We start from the raw sequence: 17366 nt of genomic DNA, 5'->3' as shown, positions 1-17366 counted from the left end.
GAGCGGCTTTGTGTGATGCTACTGTCGCTACAGCCGTTCGCACCCCTGCGGACACTTCTTCTAGCATCATTTTCACTTCAGAACAAAGCCCGTCCTAGAACTGGTCTGGACAGCCACCTGGCGTGTCCGCTGCCTTGTCCCCCAACATCTTTTCCTGAGCGTCTCTAAGAGGAGACTTGCCATTCCAATCCTAGGGTAGCCCATTTCTAATTGGGGCACTTCCTGCTCCTTGAGAGTCCTGGTGGATGTTTCCTGGAATCTTTTTATGTGGCTCACTCCAAGAGGGAAGACCTGGGGGGGTCCTTGGTCTCAGACATAGTTTAATGAGGAGCTACTCCCTTCCTCCCCCCCGCCCTGGCCTGGTGGGAGTGGCTAGTTCTCCATGGTTCTAGCTGCCTTATCTCCCAGACTGACCCTTTCTACACAGGCACACAAAGAGGCTGTGTGATGCTGCCTCTCCCCCCTTCCTCTGCCGCTTTCTTCTGTGAGTGAAGGACCTATGGAGTCCCTTCAAGGGATGTTTGTCTGTAATCATGACCTGCCAGTGTTCTTGGTATGAGGCGTCTCTATGTGCCAACCTGGCTTCACTCAGCTTTCCTGGAACCCATGACCTTCCTTTCCCACGACTCCACCATTGAAACCCCCATGCTCTCAAATATGGTTTTCTTAAGTATGGCTTTATTTACTGCAGCAAATGCCTTCCTAAAGTCTCATAGTACATACGGAAAGAGTCATGTTCTTAGCTGTACATCTTGGAGAATATTTAAATGGCTTCCATTTAGTATTAACAGTAGAAACTGGCCTAGAAGTCTCTCTGAGCAGGAGCTATAAGATAAGTAGGAAATAACGTCACCATGCCTCCAAACAACCTCATATTGTCCTAAGAATAGGAAAATTGCTGCGGGAACCCCAAGGGATAAGACTGTGAAATAGAAGTGGTCTTTCTTGGCTGGCTGATGCCCTCAGATGAAGTTTCATTGCATCTCTGAAATGGGGGAGGTAGCTCACAGAGCCAGGCATGTAGGTCTCTGCCGAATATTGATATGAATTGGGTTTGGACTCGATATTGGATGTGTATATTATATAACTTGAGAGACTTTACCAGGGCAGCTAGAAAGTGAACCCTCCTAACTTTTGCGGAGGTGAGAACAGAAATCTCAGGTCTTTGTACAACTGTCCAGCTGTGTCACACACATACATGCCAGTTTGGGTTTTATTCCTTCTGTGGTGTGGAGCCTTTATGTGCCCATGTTTGGGGTGGCACCATGTACAGGGAAGAGGATTTATATGAAGAAGGAGGCAGGGAGCACACTTGCCCCCACCAAGATGCACTTGTGTCCGTGAAGAGAATGGCCACACCCCACTATCCACCCAGCATGCCCCCGTGATTCACCTCAAGATCCCAGAAGGGTCTGAGGAGGGTAAAGATGCAGGAGGAGGGAGGTGTGGAAAGGCTTGTGGGTGGAGCCGCAGTCCGGATGACTAAAATGAGATGCTGCAGTACCTCCGTGGAAGGGAAATTTCCCCAGGGCTCTGAGTGCTTACCCCAGGGCCTCATGCTCCCTAACCTTATGCTGTGTTATCAGCCTTAGCCAGAAGTCTCCTTTTGATTGCAGTGTTATTTAAAGTGTTTCCTGAGGTCGCTGCTTCCCAGACAGGAGGCAAGAGCACCTAGTGTTCCTGAGAAAGCCCTTAACCCACGGTTTCATTTTCACCGCTGGAAATGGTTTGCATGTCAGTCACACCCCCTCCCACTTCCTTTCTGACCTCTTTCACACCAACAGATCTGTTTCACACCTTATCGGAGGCACAAGGAGGAATTAGAACAGTGAATCCGGCACAGGGTAATGGTATGCACGTGGAATCCAGCCACGGTAGCAGCTGACAGGCGATTGTAAAACATGGGATAATCTACCTTTCAAGTTAGGCAAAGGGCTTCCTAGAGGTCAGGCAGAACGTTGTTCTTACGTCTGGCAGTACATTAATCACAAGCAGTTCATTAGGCCTTAATGTGGGCCTAATGAGAAATTCCTATGACTCATATTTGATTTGGGCTTTGTTGGTTAATTATCAGATGGAACACCAGAGACCAAAATGTGATTAGGAGCTGATCTTTAATTTTTGAAAGTCCTTTCTGGAAGTGTAATAGTTCATTGACAGACCTTAAGAAACAGAAGGCTCCAGTTTGGAAATGGGCCCCAGTTGAGTGCAATTACAGCCCTTTCCGCTAACCCCTATGACCATTGCCTGTTGTGTGTTTCTTTCCTCATAGTTTTCTGTGTTCCTGGGGATTATTTTCTTCCTGGAGCTCACTGCTGGGGTGCTGGCGTTTGTTTTCAAAGACTGGATCAAAGACCAGCTGTATTTCTTTATTAACAACAACATCAGGGCGTACAGAGACGACATTGACTTGCAGAACCTCATAGACTTCACCCAGGAGTATGTAAGTGCAAGTGCCCTCACCCTCCCGTGGAAACGGCTTCTCGCAAGGGGGACGCCCATAATGCCTTGCGTGTCTTTGCCAGCCAGAGAGGTCCGGCTGACTTTGCGGCCTAGCTTCCGGTTGTTTGCGAGCGAGCATGTTTCTCTTGCTCCACGATTCACATTTGTATCCCACACAGAAACGTTCTGATTCCACTTGTTTCAACTTGGGTGAAAGTAGCAGAAGAAAGACATAACTCTGACGCGAAAAGGCGATCACCATGGCTGTACCCTTGTCAGCCATTGGAGAAAATAGCGCTTCCGTGTGTTCAAAGTTCTGTTTGACTAAATATGAATTTGCCGTGTTCCTTCCCCTACAGCTCACAATAATTAACAGGGTGTTTGTTCATAAAGGTGCTCAAGTGTACCTATTCAGCTACCACGTGTGTACACTCCTAACCAAACGTTAGAGATCTGTAAGCCTGCTGGCTTCTAACAAATGGAATAAGCGGACCCTCTCGCCTCCTGCCACACAGGTGTCTGAACACGACTGTGTGACTGGCTGCTCCTCTCCTGCCAACAGACCAGGCAGATGTCCTGTCACTCAGAATGCAAAGTAGGACAGACAGGAGCCAAGAGACACACAGTCTCATTGACTTTGTACTGACAAAAGCTTGAATTCGTTCCCTGATAGTAAAATGAGAGAAGAAAAAGTGAGCTATTGTCTAATTTCCCTGGCTATTTGAACATGATGTGCATGGTTTCATGGTAGCCCCAAGATGTTGTCGTCCTGCATGCAGATCAGCAGGCCCTCATGCACCTCCAGTGGAGCAATGGGAGTAAGCCAAGCAAACTCAGTCAGTGGTGTCAGTGGCATTAGGGTTTAGGGCAAGATCAGGGGCCACACAGAGGCGCAGTGGACCAGGGTCTTGCTTTGAGTTAGAAAGGTTGAACTGGGTGCCATTTACCTTGGATAAGGCCATTTGCACCAGCATCGAATGGGGGTTTAGGGAGGTGACCCTTCTCAGGGTGCTCAGCACTCGCCTGGGGTCTTGGTTTCTCACTCAGTGGCTGCAGAGCAGCTGAGGTCTACAGTGAGCTGTCCTCGGGTGTGAGATGCAGCCCCCATTCACCCGCTCAGCAGACCACCGCTGGTGTTAGGTCTTGCAGAATGCAAGCTCACAGCTTCCCAGCCAGTGTCCCCGAGAAGTTTGCAGGACAGAGCTGACTGGGCTTCACAGGGAAACCTGTGGTGCCCAAGCTTAGAGGAGCTGCGGGGCCTGCAGAGCATGTGTTCACACGTGTTCTTCACCTGCCGCCTGCTGTGCTCAGCAACACTGCTGTTTCATGTGACTCTGGACTTCTGTTCTGGAGTTAAACGTTTCGGCATAGCTATTGGTCACCAATGCACTAAAGTGGCCAAGGGTTGGTTTTAGTTTAACTTGAGAAGCCAGGGTAATCCAGAACAGGGAGGTGGTAGGTGGGTTATGGCCAGCCATAATCAATCACTGAATTGAATGAACATCTTGGTTATTTTATATTTTAATTAGCTGATTGACTTTGTAAAAATGATATATAAAATAGGTTCTTTAGGGCTGGAGAGATGGCTCAGAAGTTAAGAGCACTGACTATTCTTTCAGAGGTCCTGAGTTCAATTCCCAGCAACCACATGGTGGCTCACAGCCATCTGTAATGAGATCTGGTGCCCTCTTGTGGCCAGCAAGCATCCAGACAGACAGAACACTGTATATATAATAAATAAATATTTTTTAAAAAAAGAAAAAAATGTTCTTAAAAAGAACAGAGTCTGGAGAGATAGCTCGGCAGTTAAAAGCTCTGACTGCTCTTCCAGAGGACCCAGGTTCCATTCCCAGCATCCACATGGCAGCTCACAGCTGTCTGTAGCTCCAGTTCCAGGGCTCCCTCACACAGACACACATGCAGGCAAAACACCAATGGATATAAAATAATAAAAATTAAATTATTAAAAAATAAAATGGATTTGGCATAGAGATCAAGATAATGAAAAATGAACCCTCTGAGGTTGTACAGAGATAGATTTTATTTACTCTGTTTTTTGTTAGTTGGTTTTGTTTTGTTTTTGTTGTTGTGGGGATTGGACCCAGGGCCTCGCCACGTTTGACCACTGTACTGCTGAGCATCAGCCCTGATGTTCATTGTGTCGTGAAGTGGTGACAGCCCTAGTGTTGTGCACTGTCAGAACTTACCGGAGTGTCTGACGTCCATTTGATGTCACTTAACACTCAGTGACACTGTTTAAGAACCATTAAAATGAGATCATATCCTCAAGCCCAACCAAGTTGCCACATTACATGTTGCCAGTGTTGCTTGTGTTTTATTTTTCCTTCTAGAATGTTCTTGTGTATCCCTCTAGAATGTGGCCAAGCCAAATAGATCTTGAGGCCTGCTCTTTGGTGCTGTGTGGGTGGAGCGCTGCTGGCTGGTCACCTCGGAGCCTAGACGATCTTCTAACTCTCTCCTGTTTGCTCTAGTGGCAGTGCTGTGGGGCTTTTGGAGCTGATGATTGGAACCTAAATATTTACTTCAATTGCACAGATTCCAATGCAAGCCGAGAGCGATGTGGTGTGCCCTTCTCCTGCTGCACTAAAGACCCCGCGGTAAGAGCGCCGAGCCCACGGTGGCTGCCGTGCTTACTATGGGCGTGACAGCAGAGGGATTTTGTCCCCATATCTCTTCTCACAGGCTCATGTCTCACTGTAGCTCCTCAGTGGGGATGCTGTGCCCCAGGCTTCCCAGTTAAGACAGGATGGCTGGTGTTCATTTAGCGAGTGTGTGTGCATTTGTTCCTATTCTGAGCCTTGGTGTGTGTCGGCTCATGGGAGGTCAGAAAAGGGATCCCTTTCTTGGGGGGGAAAAAAAACCCAAACATGGCATGTGGAGTGCAAGTGACTTCTCCCAAATCGCAGTGCTGACAGGTGACAGAGATGGGCGCCTGGCCCAGGCAGGCTGCCCCTGTCAGTTGTCCCTCCTTGATGAGAATGTGGGGCTCCCAGGTGAGCCGTCTGCAATAGCTTGGGTTTATTAAGCGTTTCCTTCTCATATGACTTTCTGGAAGGGAGTTAGGAGTAAGAGGAGAGATTGCGACCTGACAAGATTGGGACGTTGGGATGCTGCCTAGGGAGCCACAGTGGCCCAGAGTGTGCCATACGGATGGCAATGTCGGCTGCCACTTTTGTTTCTTTAAAAAGGAAACAGAACCCACTCAGAAGTCACTCCTTTTTACTGCATGTCACGCTGCGTGCATGGTTTGTAGAATAAAAACAAACAACAAAAAATGAACCTTCTAAGCCAGACAGTGGTGGCGCATGCCTTTAATACTAGCACTTGGAAGGCAGAGGCAGGCGGATCTCTGTGAGTTCAAGACCAGCCTGGTCTACAAGAGCTAGTTCCAGGACAGGCTCCAAAGCCACAGAGAAACCCTGTCTCAAAAAACCAAAATATATATATATAAGGACCTTCTGTATTGTAAGTAAAAAGCCAGAACTGAGGGTTAGCGGGTCAGTGATACTTACGTGAGGAGTAGCTGTTACCCTTCTTGTCAGGCTTGCCCTTGCCACAGGAGTGCAGTGGGTGCAGATGGCTTCCACTGGCTCCCCCTCATGCAAGTTTGGAAGCTGGAGGATTCTTTCACAGAGCACAGCGGCTAGCGTTTTTTAGAGTGCTGAGCTGTTGCCCTTCTTGCCGGCTGCCCGTCTGGAGGGCGGATCAGCCTGGGCTGAGCATCAGTCACTAAGAACTGTGCCACCCTGCCTGTGGTTCCTTTCCAGCCAGCCTGTCTTCCTCCGCTGAGGCGGGTCAATTGGCAGCAGGATTCCAGCTGGAAGTCTGTGGACCCATTCAGGCAGCCTAGGCCCACACTGGCCAAACATGCTCTGTGTTTGCTATCGCTGTCCGTGAGAAAAATCGGAAGCGTCTCCAGGAGTCACTAGGCAACCGCAGGTCCGCAGTCGGTCTGTCCTGTGCCATGAACTCAGAACTGATGAGGTCACTATCTGGCCCCTGGAGGGGAAGAAGCAGCTAGCTCCCAGTATTTCCAACCAGATCTGGAGATGTCAGGCTGCCTGTTTGACACATGGCCCGACAGTGTTTTGCTTTGTAATTAGTAACATAATCCTTTTTCATTAAAATAAACAAACATAAAACTTTGACAGAATTTAATGATTAAAAGAGACAAGGACATATTTGGCATGCATAAGACTCTAGATTTAATCTCTAGCACTATTTTTTTTTTCTAGTAGAAACCGTCAAAGAGCATAAAGATAGATGGTCATTTTGTCCTTTAAGTTTGATTTTGGTCTATGTCTCCATTTTCCCCAACCCTTGGAGCTTTCTGAAGTTGGCAGTATTTGGAATCTTGATCTTCCCCCTACCCCCAGCATAACGGGCCTGCTATAGTCTCAGTTTTCCTCATCTCTAAGGCAGAGAATGTCTTACTACATACTTCTGAAGTTGCTCTTGTAAGCTTGTGGCATCTGATGCACATGGCACGTTGAACACGGTGCTGTGGTCTGTGTGTCCCCATCGGGTCTCACCACCAACTCTGCAGGGGCTCCTGTTTGTTAGTAGATGGGCTTTCTGTTGAAGACGAGTGAATTTCACTTTTCTCTTCCTTTCTTCCCCAGGAAGATGTCATCAACACTCAGTGCGGCTATGATGCCAGGCAAAAACCAGTAAGTGGAACCTGCACTTGTGGCCTAGCGCACAGCGTGCCTGGAGGAGCGTTTGCGCATGTGCGAGGCTGTATCTGTGACACTCTGCTCTCTTCCCTTGTAAAGGAAGTTGACCAACAGATTGTAATCTACACGAAAGGCTGTGTGCCGCAGTTTGAGAAGTGGCTACAGGACAACTTAACCATCGTGGCTGGTATTTTCATAGGCATCGCATTGCTGCAGGTAAGATGGGGGTCCTTGGTGGTATAACTCAGACGGTGGTACCCAGAGATACCTCATCAGGACAGGATGCTTACTCAAGCTCCTCAGCGCCATAGCGTCTGTGACATGCAGGAGGTCCTGGGGACAGACCGGAACTACTAGGTTTGTGTTTATTGAAGATGTGGTTCTAGATCCAGAAACATCTCAAGAAGCCTTGCCACCTCCTCCCCAGGAAGAGGATGATGAGGTCACTCCCTGGCATCCCGTTGTTTCCAGTGGTTTAGAGGGCTGCCTTGTGACAGCTGGGGTAGACATGGCTGCTCAGAGTGGATCTCAGCAGCAAGGCCAAGGCTCTGTGGAGTTTCAGAAGTATGTGTTGTGTCTCTTGTCTCTGTGGACCAGCTTTCCAGAGAGCGGTCTCAGGAGCTCCCTGTTGATGTGATAGTTTCTGCAGAGGGTCACAAATGGGCACACACTGGAAGGGAATGTAAGAAGCCTGGAGTGAACAGAAAGGCATCCTGTGTTCACGGATTATAAGACTCAGTGTCACTCAAATGGCATCACTACTCGATGACCTAGGGGTTCTGTGCAGTCCCTACCTCAGGTCCCACCTCCTCGTCCACAGGCGTGGACAAGCTGGGCCTGAAATGACATGGGAAAATAAGAACCAGGATAGCTAAATAAAACTGGAAAAGATCAGAAGATGAAGAATTCATGTCTCCTAATTAAAACTCACTACAAAGTAGCAGGGTTCCAGACAGAACTTCTGGGAGCTTTGCTTTGATAAGGGACTCGGAACTATTCAGTGAGGAACGGAAAAAGGGTCTCCAGGGATGGAAAAATGGCTCAGTGGTTAAGAGCACTGGCTGCTCTTCCAGAGGACCAGGATTCAGTTCCCAGCCCCCACATGATAACTAACAGTTGTCTTTCAGTTCAGGTCTAAGGGATCTGATGACCTTCTCTGGCCTCCATACACATGGTGTGAATGTGGTGTGCAGGCATGCCTGGAAGCAAAACACCTATACACATTTAAAAAAAAAAACTTAGCAGAAATACTGATTTTCTCTCTGGAAAAGACTGACTTTTAGATGCCTGTCTTATATCATATTTAAACATTAACTTAAAATAGATCAAAGACTCAAATGTAAGTGTAATATACTGTATGCCTGTAATGCAAGCTATTAAAAAAGATTAAAGCAGGACGGTCACTTCAGACTGCACAGCCAGCCCGGCCTTTATAGACCGTGGTGTAAAAAGCAAATGGACAAAACTCTCGATATAAAAGCCAAAGTGATGAAACTCTAGAAGAAAATATGCTATAAATTGGGGATTTTTGTCTTGGACAGTTTCCTTAAAAGAACATGATGGCAAAATTCTAACCACCAAGTAAAATAGATAATGGGACTTCATCAAAATATGAAACTTCTACACGGAAAATGATGTCATTTAAGATTACTCACATAATAGCAGAAAATATTTGCGAGTGGTTATTTGAAAGGGATCTCAATGCCTAACAACAGGAAGAAAGGCCAGACTGAGCTACCTTGCAAGACCCGGTTTACAAGCGAATGGTGTATTTCAGTAGACACTTCTCCAGCAGAGATAGACTTGGCCTATTACATGAGACAAGATGCCAATGGCATTTGTCATGAGAGAACTGCAAATCAAAACTATAGTGAGAAAACCGTTGCACACCCACTAGGGTGGCTGTAATAAAAAAGATAATGGGTGTTCATGGGGATGGAAGATGGAACGTTCACACACTTCTGGAGGGAGGAAATGAATGGCTCAGCTTTCCAGAAAATAAATACAGAGTTATTGTGTGACCCCACAATATTCCATGAATGCAAGCCAAAGGAATGAAAAATTACATTTGCCAAAACATTTGCACACACATATTCATAGCATAAAGTACTGGAGAATCCATCAATGAATTTTCAAGACTTTGGTATATACTTACTGAGTTAGTACCCAGTCATCAAAAAGGAATGGATTGGCGAGGTGTGGTGATGCATGCCTGTTAGCTCAGCCCCACAGAAGCAGACAGATGACAACTTACACTATACAGGAAGACCCTGTCTCAAGAGCAAAGCAAAACAAATGGAACTGTCTGGATACATCTGCAGGAGTCACTAGTGCCCTTCAGCTGCTTTTGGTCCCACTCCCCATCTGAGCCACCCACCCACCACATCTTCACAGTGCCCCAGGAGTATCCCAGGATCTCACCATCCCCACCTCTGGGTCTTCTCAGCCCACCCTGTGCCCCTCCCTGCCTTAGAACGATCACCCACCTAGTCAGCTTGGAGCTCTGCCTCCCACTGTGACCTTGTTGTTGGGGATTGACACTCTTGCTCTCGGGAGGAGAGGGAGGATGAAACTGAGGAACTTACCACATCATAGACACAGTGAAGTGGTGGAGCCTGCCTTCAGAATGTCACACACCTGACCTCAGCAGGGAGAGCTAGGCAGGTGCAGCAGCCGGTGCACGAATCAGACAGGCTGGTCACCAACAAAACTGTTCCCTTCGTGTGTGGCTTTGTGGAGGTTCATTACCTGAAAGGCAGGTGAAATCCATAGAAGGATTGGGAGGCCTCGTGACCCAGTGGAGCTTCAGACTTTCCCATATACAGGTGCCATTTCTCTAGTCACAAAGGCAGGGCGTACATGTTGAGGCCTCCTCAACTTTCTGTATGTTGTATCGAGATGTTCACTTAAGTTCTTTAACTTGTGTCCTATAAGGAAAATTGGTAGTGGGGTCATGAGGATTTACAGCACTGTAATCAATACCTTGTAGAGCAAAGAAAGAGAGGTTTGTTTGGTCTCAGGGTTGAGAGGCTGGTGTCCAGCATGGTGAGAAAGGTATAGTGGCCAGAGCAGCTCAGAGACAGAGAACACCTTCAGCACTGTCCTTAGCAACCCACTTCTGGTTGCTAAGCTACAGTCTCAAATGTCCTCGAACCTCCCAAAACAGTGCCACTAGCTGGGGACTAAGTATTCAAACCCATGAGATTGTGCGAACTTCACATTCAGACAGTACCATCGATGAACGTGGAGAACATTTCGTTCCATGAACAAAGTCACGGGCACCACATCCTTACTATCTGACGCCATTTCCATGAGAAGTCCAGAACAGACAACGCCATAGAGAGAGAAAGTAGATGAGAGCTGTCTAGGCCACGGGAAGGGTTAGAAATAGCTTCTCTCTGTACAGGGTCAGCTTGAGGGCAATGAACATCTTCTGCATTTAGTATTGAAGAGCTCAAGTCATGCTAAAATTGTGGATTTTATAGAACATTAGTTGCATCTCAGTTTTTATTGTCTCTCTCCCCACTCTCTTTATCAGCCGATGGTTTTGAGACAGGTCTCATGCATCCCGGGCTGGCCTCAAACTTGCTATGTAGCCAAGGATGACTTCCAATGTATCTGCCTCTGCCTTCTCAAGATTATAGATACATACAACCGTGCCTGTTTTTCTGTGGTGCTGGAGATGGAATCCAGGTTTTATGTATGCTAGGCAAGCTCTATAGACTGATTGAGCTACATATCCATCCCCTGTATATCACTTTAAGAATTAGTTTATCAAACAGGGGAGGGGGGAGCAGACCCAGTGACCAAGGAAAAGCCAAAAGCGTTTGAATTCTACTGTCTAACTCGGTTTTCTTCCCTCTTTTAGATTTTTGGGATATGCCTGGCACAGAATTTAGTGAGTGACATTGAAGCTGTCAGGGCTAGCTGGTAAAAACCCTGTGACCACTGATGCAAGACACTGGACTGACCCCCTCGCTGACCCTCCTGTGCTGACCGATGGCGGGCTGCAGGGACCTGGTCACGGGCCCGCAGTCCCACCTAATGGAGCTGCCAAGAACTTACTTCCTGTTGGGGGTAAAGCTGGGGAACGCCGTTCAAAGACGGGCCTTTTCAAACGAAAAACAGAACAGTGCGAAAGCCATTGAGTCGCTGTGCCGTGAATCTCTACTGTAGCCGTGAACTGATGGACGGATGCTACCAGGAAGGGAAAGGGGGGAGGTCGGGCGCTGCATGTACTTGAATTTGTGGAGAATACAGTGCTGTCCACATCCTGGCTAAAACTTAAACCCTTACCCCCAGGGCTGAGTGTTTTGAATCACTCCATGCACATTCTCAGAACCTGTTGCTACTGTCCTCTGGGATGGGATTTTGAGATGGGTGGAGTGGGTCCAGGGTGCACGTCCTGCAGAGCCCCTTAAGAAAGCCGGGTGTTTGGGGCAACCAGTTAGGGTAGCAGAGATCGCGGTCCACGTTTCCGCAGGACTGATCTTTCTTGTGAGCAGCAGCCTGAGCTTTATCCATGATATCCAAGGAGGAAACGAGGTTACTGAGAGGCACTAATCAGGCGCTCCTGTACCCCACCATAACCAACTAGTGTTCGGGTTCTTCGGATATTCCGGGATACTCTGGGCTCGTTTTTGTGTTTTGTTTCTTTTTTTCTTTTTCTTTTTCTTGTTCTTTTTCTTTTTTTTTTTTTTAAATCGGCTGTTATTTTGGTTCTTTCTGTCTCCCAAAGGCAAAGGCTATGATACAGTCCTGTGTAATGTTTTCTTATTCAGCTTCAATAGTAAGTTTTTGTATAATCCTCACCTGCATGTGCTGTGCCCCTGAACCCACCATGTCCTTTTCCAAGAGACACTTGAGAGCACTCGTCAGCGTTTCTGTCAGAGGTCCCCAGCCTTGGGTGGTTGTGGCATGTTGTCCAAGCCATGCGTTCATATGCCCCATGGGCTCCCGGTCTCTCACGGCTTCCGGCTCCCCGTCTTCCTCATTAAAGCTCAGTTCCAAAGCAGGGCTGGCAGTCAAAAAGCATCTGACAAGGGTCTTCTTGCGATTTTAGTTTTGCCATATATTTAAGAAAACAAAAAATCAAACCTAGTTTAGTGCATGGCCAGAGCTCTGTCCCCGTGAGGTGACCTCAGGGTAGTAACAAAGCACAAATACTTGAGGGGCCGCACTGAGGCCCAGCCCGGGTTCTGTGATGCTGGGTAGAAAACCACCTTCAGGTCCTGCTTCTGCCTCGTGCCCGCTGGGAGGGTGGATTTTGGCCCCAGATTTTCACCCAGCTTGTGGTATCCCCTGGGTGTTGCTGTCGTGGGGAGCAGGTTTGAGATTATTCCCGGGTTTCCGGGAAGACTACAGCCTCTGAGAGAAGCTCCGCATTCGCCAGCCACCTTTCTGAGTTAGCAGGTTAGCACGGTTTTCCACTCCCATGACGCTGCATCGCCGTGGCTGACGGACAGTCTGCTCCGCGGGAGGACAGGCACCCCTTTCCAGTCCCATCTCCGCAGTTCGGGTGTGTGTGGCTTTGCATGTGTGTATCTGTGTCCGTTGTAGGTAGAGATAGTCATTCCATACGTGGACGTGAGGTCACATGACTCCGCCCCTGTCCATACCGTCATTTGTGATGTCCTTCTCGGATCGGCACTTCTGTCTTCTTTATTACCTCATTCTCCAGTGAACTGCATCTGGCCAGTTGATTCCGAATCAGGCAAGATCCCCCACCCTGTGGCACACCCAGTGAAAGCCAAGCCACAAGCCCAAGTGAGTTTTAAATTTTAATCACCTTTATTTTTTACACTCGAGAGTGATTGTAATAAAAACTGTCATTAATAAACTTGGTTCTACCTGACATGGGATTATGTTGTTTCTTTCTGCATACTTCCCAGATGCTACTGTGAAGCATTCTGGAGTGACTGGTTAAAACACAAAAGGCACGCGCCAGGGGTACAGCTCATTCCTAGTATGCCTGAAACTTTGGGTTCAATCCCATGTCCCAACAACTGCCACCATCCCCAGAGTCCCTCAGGAGGTAGGTCGGAACAGGGCCCGAGAACTCCCACTGCTGAGTTCCTAAGATGCCAATGAAATCACAGGTTGATTTTGAGAAACACCCATCAGTCCTGGGTGGGAGGGGAAAGTTGTGGTCGTGGGGGCTGAGTCTCTCTGGGTTGCTGAATGTAGACAGACAGAGCACCCTGTAAGTAGGTGTTCTCTGGCCCGGAGTTGTCTTCTGCTTGTTACAGACACCTTTGGGACCTTGTAAAGCACAGATCTCAGACCTTGACCCTGTCATTCTGGGCTGTGTATTTAATACACAGTGGGCCTAGGTAAAAGTTACAGTTTTTATAAGAAAGAAATTGCCCTTGAACCTATCACCTTACCCCATTGGAAAATACCAGCTTCTGTGTGTTCAGTTGTGCATTATCACTGGAAAATAGTCTTGTGAACAGATGGAAACAAAACCTTCCATTTCACGTACTGCTCTAAGACCGGACAGAACGGTCTGTCCCCAGATGTGAGAAACACCGTGCCTCACCTCTCTGGATATAGGAAACAAAAGTATTTTGATTTTGAGGAAATCTGTTCATGCCTGAGGATGGACAGCTCTGTTGACGTCCTTTACTATCTGATGTTATGGGGCTCGGTCATTCCCCCCAGTGCTTTGGCAGCAGAGGAAAGAGAGCTCAAAACTAGCAGAAGTGTCTTCCTCGTTCTCAGTAGACACTAGACTTTTGGGGAATATTACCACTTCTTTTGCTTCTATTATTTACTGGTTCTCACAAAGATCGCCTCTGTAATGTAAAAATGTATGATTCATGAAAAGAACAGTAAAAAACAATGCATCAGCGAGTTCTGCAACTCCCGTTTCGTTCTCCAGGGTCTAGCCCCTTGGCATGTCTTTGGGCTCCCTTGCTGCCCCAGGTCCTAGGCTTCCCCCCTCCAGGAGACTTTTAGAAGGGACTCTGTTCAAGCTTTTGCTTCTTTGGAACAGCATTTGATCACTAGGGGCCGGTGTTTGTGTGGGCAGGAATGGAATCGTTTTGCAGTGTGTGGCTCTCCCAGCGCCTGTTTCCGGCTCTCTTGGAGAAGAGCCCTGGGAAGTGGGTGGGCTGAACAATGAGGGTCAGAGCCCAGTGACCTGGCAGGCCTGCCCCAGAAAGCTTTGCCATTTATCCATTGGTGCTTGCTCCTTCCCTTGGGAAATCTGTGCAGACCTCCAAGGAAGGACTGGGCGCCTGTCCATAAACACTAACCGCTGTGGCCAGTGCCACGGGGCCGGGGACAGTGACAGTGAGGTACTGCCCACACTCAACAAGTGGAAACCAAATGTACAGCAAGAACAAGCAGGGTTGAGTTATGACTTTTAGTGGAATCATTTGACTAGGGGCACAGCATTCATGTTCTGGGGTTTGGGCACAAGAAGTGGGAAAGAGAAACTAAACTCAGAAGCTATCAAAGCCACCTCCACGCTTCCTCGCCAATTGTTTGTTTGAGAGACTTGCTATAAAGGTAGAGTCTATTATACTGTGGTTTTTAGGACATTTTTGATTTGAGGAATTAATTATGGCTTCCCTCTGGAGGCTTGCCACTCCCTTGTACACTTGCCAGAAAGTTGTCCTGTCCCCTCCCGGTTAGCCTGAGCTAGACCTCCTGGTCTTACACCCCCACTTCAAGGAATGAGAGATAAAGCCGTTGTCCAGAAGAGTAGGCGAAAGCCTGGTTTTACACGGTGGGTATGGATTCCAGAAAGAACCAGTGCCCAGCAAGACAAGCTGCCCACATGCTTGTCACCTCCCTGAACCTGCACACTGATTAGAACAGAAAAGTTTTAGTGGCCTGCCCTCTAGTGTCAGACATGGAGAACTGCAGCCGCTTGGAGTTGGAGTTGCAAGCTCCATTCCAGGAATGGGAAACGGTACAGGGGTTGATGGCAGGTGCTTAGGGAAGGTAGGGCTGTTCCTTCATGCTTCTGAAATCTGGGGCTTATTCTGGGAGCCTAGGGGAGGGTGCATTTTGTTCCCATCAATACTTATGCACTGATCTTGCCACCTTGCTACAGCAGGCTTGTGCAAGCCTGGTGGAAACTGGCCGTGCCTCCCGTGCCGGCTCAGATGCTGCTGCTAGAAGCCAGTGCACACTCTCACCAGGTGTTTACCTCCCACTCTGGAGGCGCTATGTCTTCCAGGCATGTGTCATCCTGGTGGAAGGTGGCATAGGCTGCACCCTCTCTCCCAGGGCACAGACCTCCACTTAAGGGTTCTGAGGGGGCTGAGATCCCAGGTCCTAGGAGCTGCACCTCAGTTCTTCAACATAAACTATCCAGAACAAAGAAGCAACCTTTGCGGAACTTTCCTCTAAAAACGTCAGTTGAGGGCCCGGTGGAGTTGGCTTTGATTTGAGGATTTCTAACTTCTTGTTGTTTTGGGTTTTGTTTCTTATTTTAACAAGAGCTTGTTAAGTCGTCCCTGTCGGCCTGACGCTTCCTGTTCCGTATCTGCCTCCCTTCAAACTTGCAGCAATCCCCCTGCATCAGTCTTCCAAGAGGTGTGATGACAAACTTTGTACCTCCTGGCTACAACCTTGATTAGAGAGAACGTGGAAACCATGCCCACGTGCTAGGAGTTTGTGGCAAGCGAAATGGTGTCTTCCAGTATTTCATACCCTGACAGCTTAACAAGAACCACAGACACTGGCCCACAGAGTGTAGAGAACTCAAGGAAGGCAGATTCAGGTTGTATGTCTATAATTCGAGGAACACCCATCTTGATAGCAACTACCAGAAACTGGGAAGTACGGGGAACATACAGCACTAGCCTCTAGAACACTCTGAGGGAACACATGGCCGGTTGAAGCTGTCCTGTTGGTGTGTTTTTTCCGATGGGGTCAGGCAGAGCTCAGTGCCTGTTGCTTTTTGGCTTGAGGGGCCCACTGCGAGCTAAGTGTTTTCCCTGGCAGGCCCGCGTCCCCACATGGTTCTCATCTGTTGATTGGAGGCAGCTGAACCCTGTATGCGCATGATCTCTGGCCTGTGTTCTTGTAAAATCTTGCTGCTTTCCGGTTTTGTTAAGATAGGGTCTCAGTATATACCTGGGGCTAGCCTTAGGCTTGTATTAATTTAGGCTGTTTTAAACTCATTCCTCCTGCTTCAGCCTCCCAAGTGCTGTAATTCCTGGTATGCACCACTATGCCTGGCTAATCTTGCCACCTTTCATGGGGTACTTTAAATAAAGGATGCGTTATTATATGATATTTAAGATTGTGGCGGTACATTCTGTATTTATTTGAAGCAAATTCTCTTAAATACCACCTGCTACAATGTTTGAAATCACGTAAATAAAACAGGAATAAAATGATCTGCGCCTTTCGTAGTCCCTCATGATGTCATTAAAACACCAGTGGTTCCTAATTGTCAGTTGCAGGCAGCTGCTGGGCAGAATGGCTCACCTGCCCCTTGAACCAACAGCACACAGTCGGGAAAATATACTCTGTTCCCGACACCGCCACAGAGATGTAAACCAGAGTGGAATCCCCACAGACTGAAGATCTCCACTTGTTCAGTGATAAACTGCCGTTTTTTCCAGGGAAGACTGGAGTCCAAGGATTCAAGGGGGTAGAGACGGATGTGATATGACCTGGGCTGTCGGGTGCTTCATCACTGTGAGGCTATGGTTTGCAGACGCCAGGCAGTAAGATCAGGTGTGGCGCATGGAGGGGTCGTGGGCACTCAGCGAAGGAAGGGAAAGCTGTGGAACCAATGGGCTGGCGGCTGCGATTCCATTAGCAGTAAAGATAACGTGAGAAGTCGATCTTCCCGTCCAACGAGGGAACCAACTACGTCACGGGAATGTTTTTAAAAACAATGCGGAAAACTCGCTAGGATTGTCCATTACAGCGTGTCGTTAAAGGCAAAAATAGTATCAGGCTCGACACCTATCCCATTCAGGTTGCCACCAGGCTTACTTAACATACCTGCAAGTCAAGTGGGTTCCTGGCTCTGCAGGGTGGGGGCAAGCTCTCTCTAGTCTTGGAGGACGGGAGGGAAGCGAGCTGTTGTGACTCGGATGACTATATCCTTGAAATTTTCCTGGATTGGATAAAAGTGATTCCGGGTTTGAGCGAAGGCTCAGTGGTGAAGAGCGCCTGTTGCTCCGGTGGAGGGCTGGAGTTCGATTCCAAGCGTTGTGGGTGGGTCACAGCCATCCGTACCTATAACTCCAGTTC

General features: G+C 48.1%; 1 protein-coding gene across 2 annotated transcripts in view; it reads left to right on the top strand.

The window, feature by feature from the left end:
• Positions 1-12993, top strand: part of Tspan5 (tetraspanin 5) — a 168919-nt gene extending 155926 nt beyond the window's left edge. For both annotated transcript variants that reach the window (XM_048456866.3, XM_087897522.1), the window contains 5 exons: positions 2273-2443; positions 4935-5060; positions 7086-7133; positions 7239-7355; positions 11008-12993. In XM_048456866.3, the coding sequence (XP_048312823.1) occupies positions 2273-2443; positions 4935-5060; positions 7086-7133; positions 7239-7355; positions 11008-11073 (528 nt within the window). In that variant the 3' untranslated portion in view covers positions 11074-12993. The remainder of the gene's footprint in view (positions 1-2272; positions 2444-4934; positions 5061-7085; positions 7134-7238; positions 7356-11007) is intronic.
• Positions 12994-17366: the final 4373 nt, after the last annotated feature.

The sequence above is a fragment of the Myodes glareolus genome, chromosome 17 (genome assembly GCF_982192425.1).
Source record: "Myodes glareolus chromosome 17, mMyoGla1.1, whole genome shotgun sequence".
In the NCBI taxonomy this organism is placed as follows: Eukaryota; Metazoa; Chordata; class Mammalia; order Rodentia; family Cricetidae; genus Myodes; species Myodes glareolus.
The sequence above is the reverse complement of the archived record's forward strand: the minus strand, read 5'-3'. Positions and strand labels throughout refer to the sequence as shown.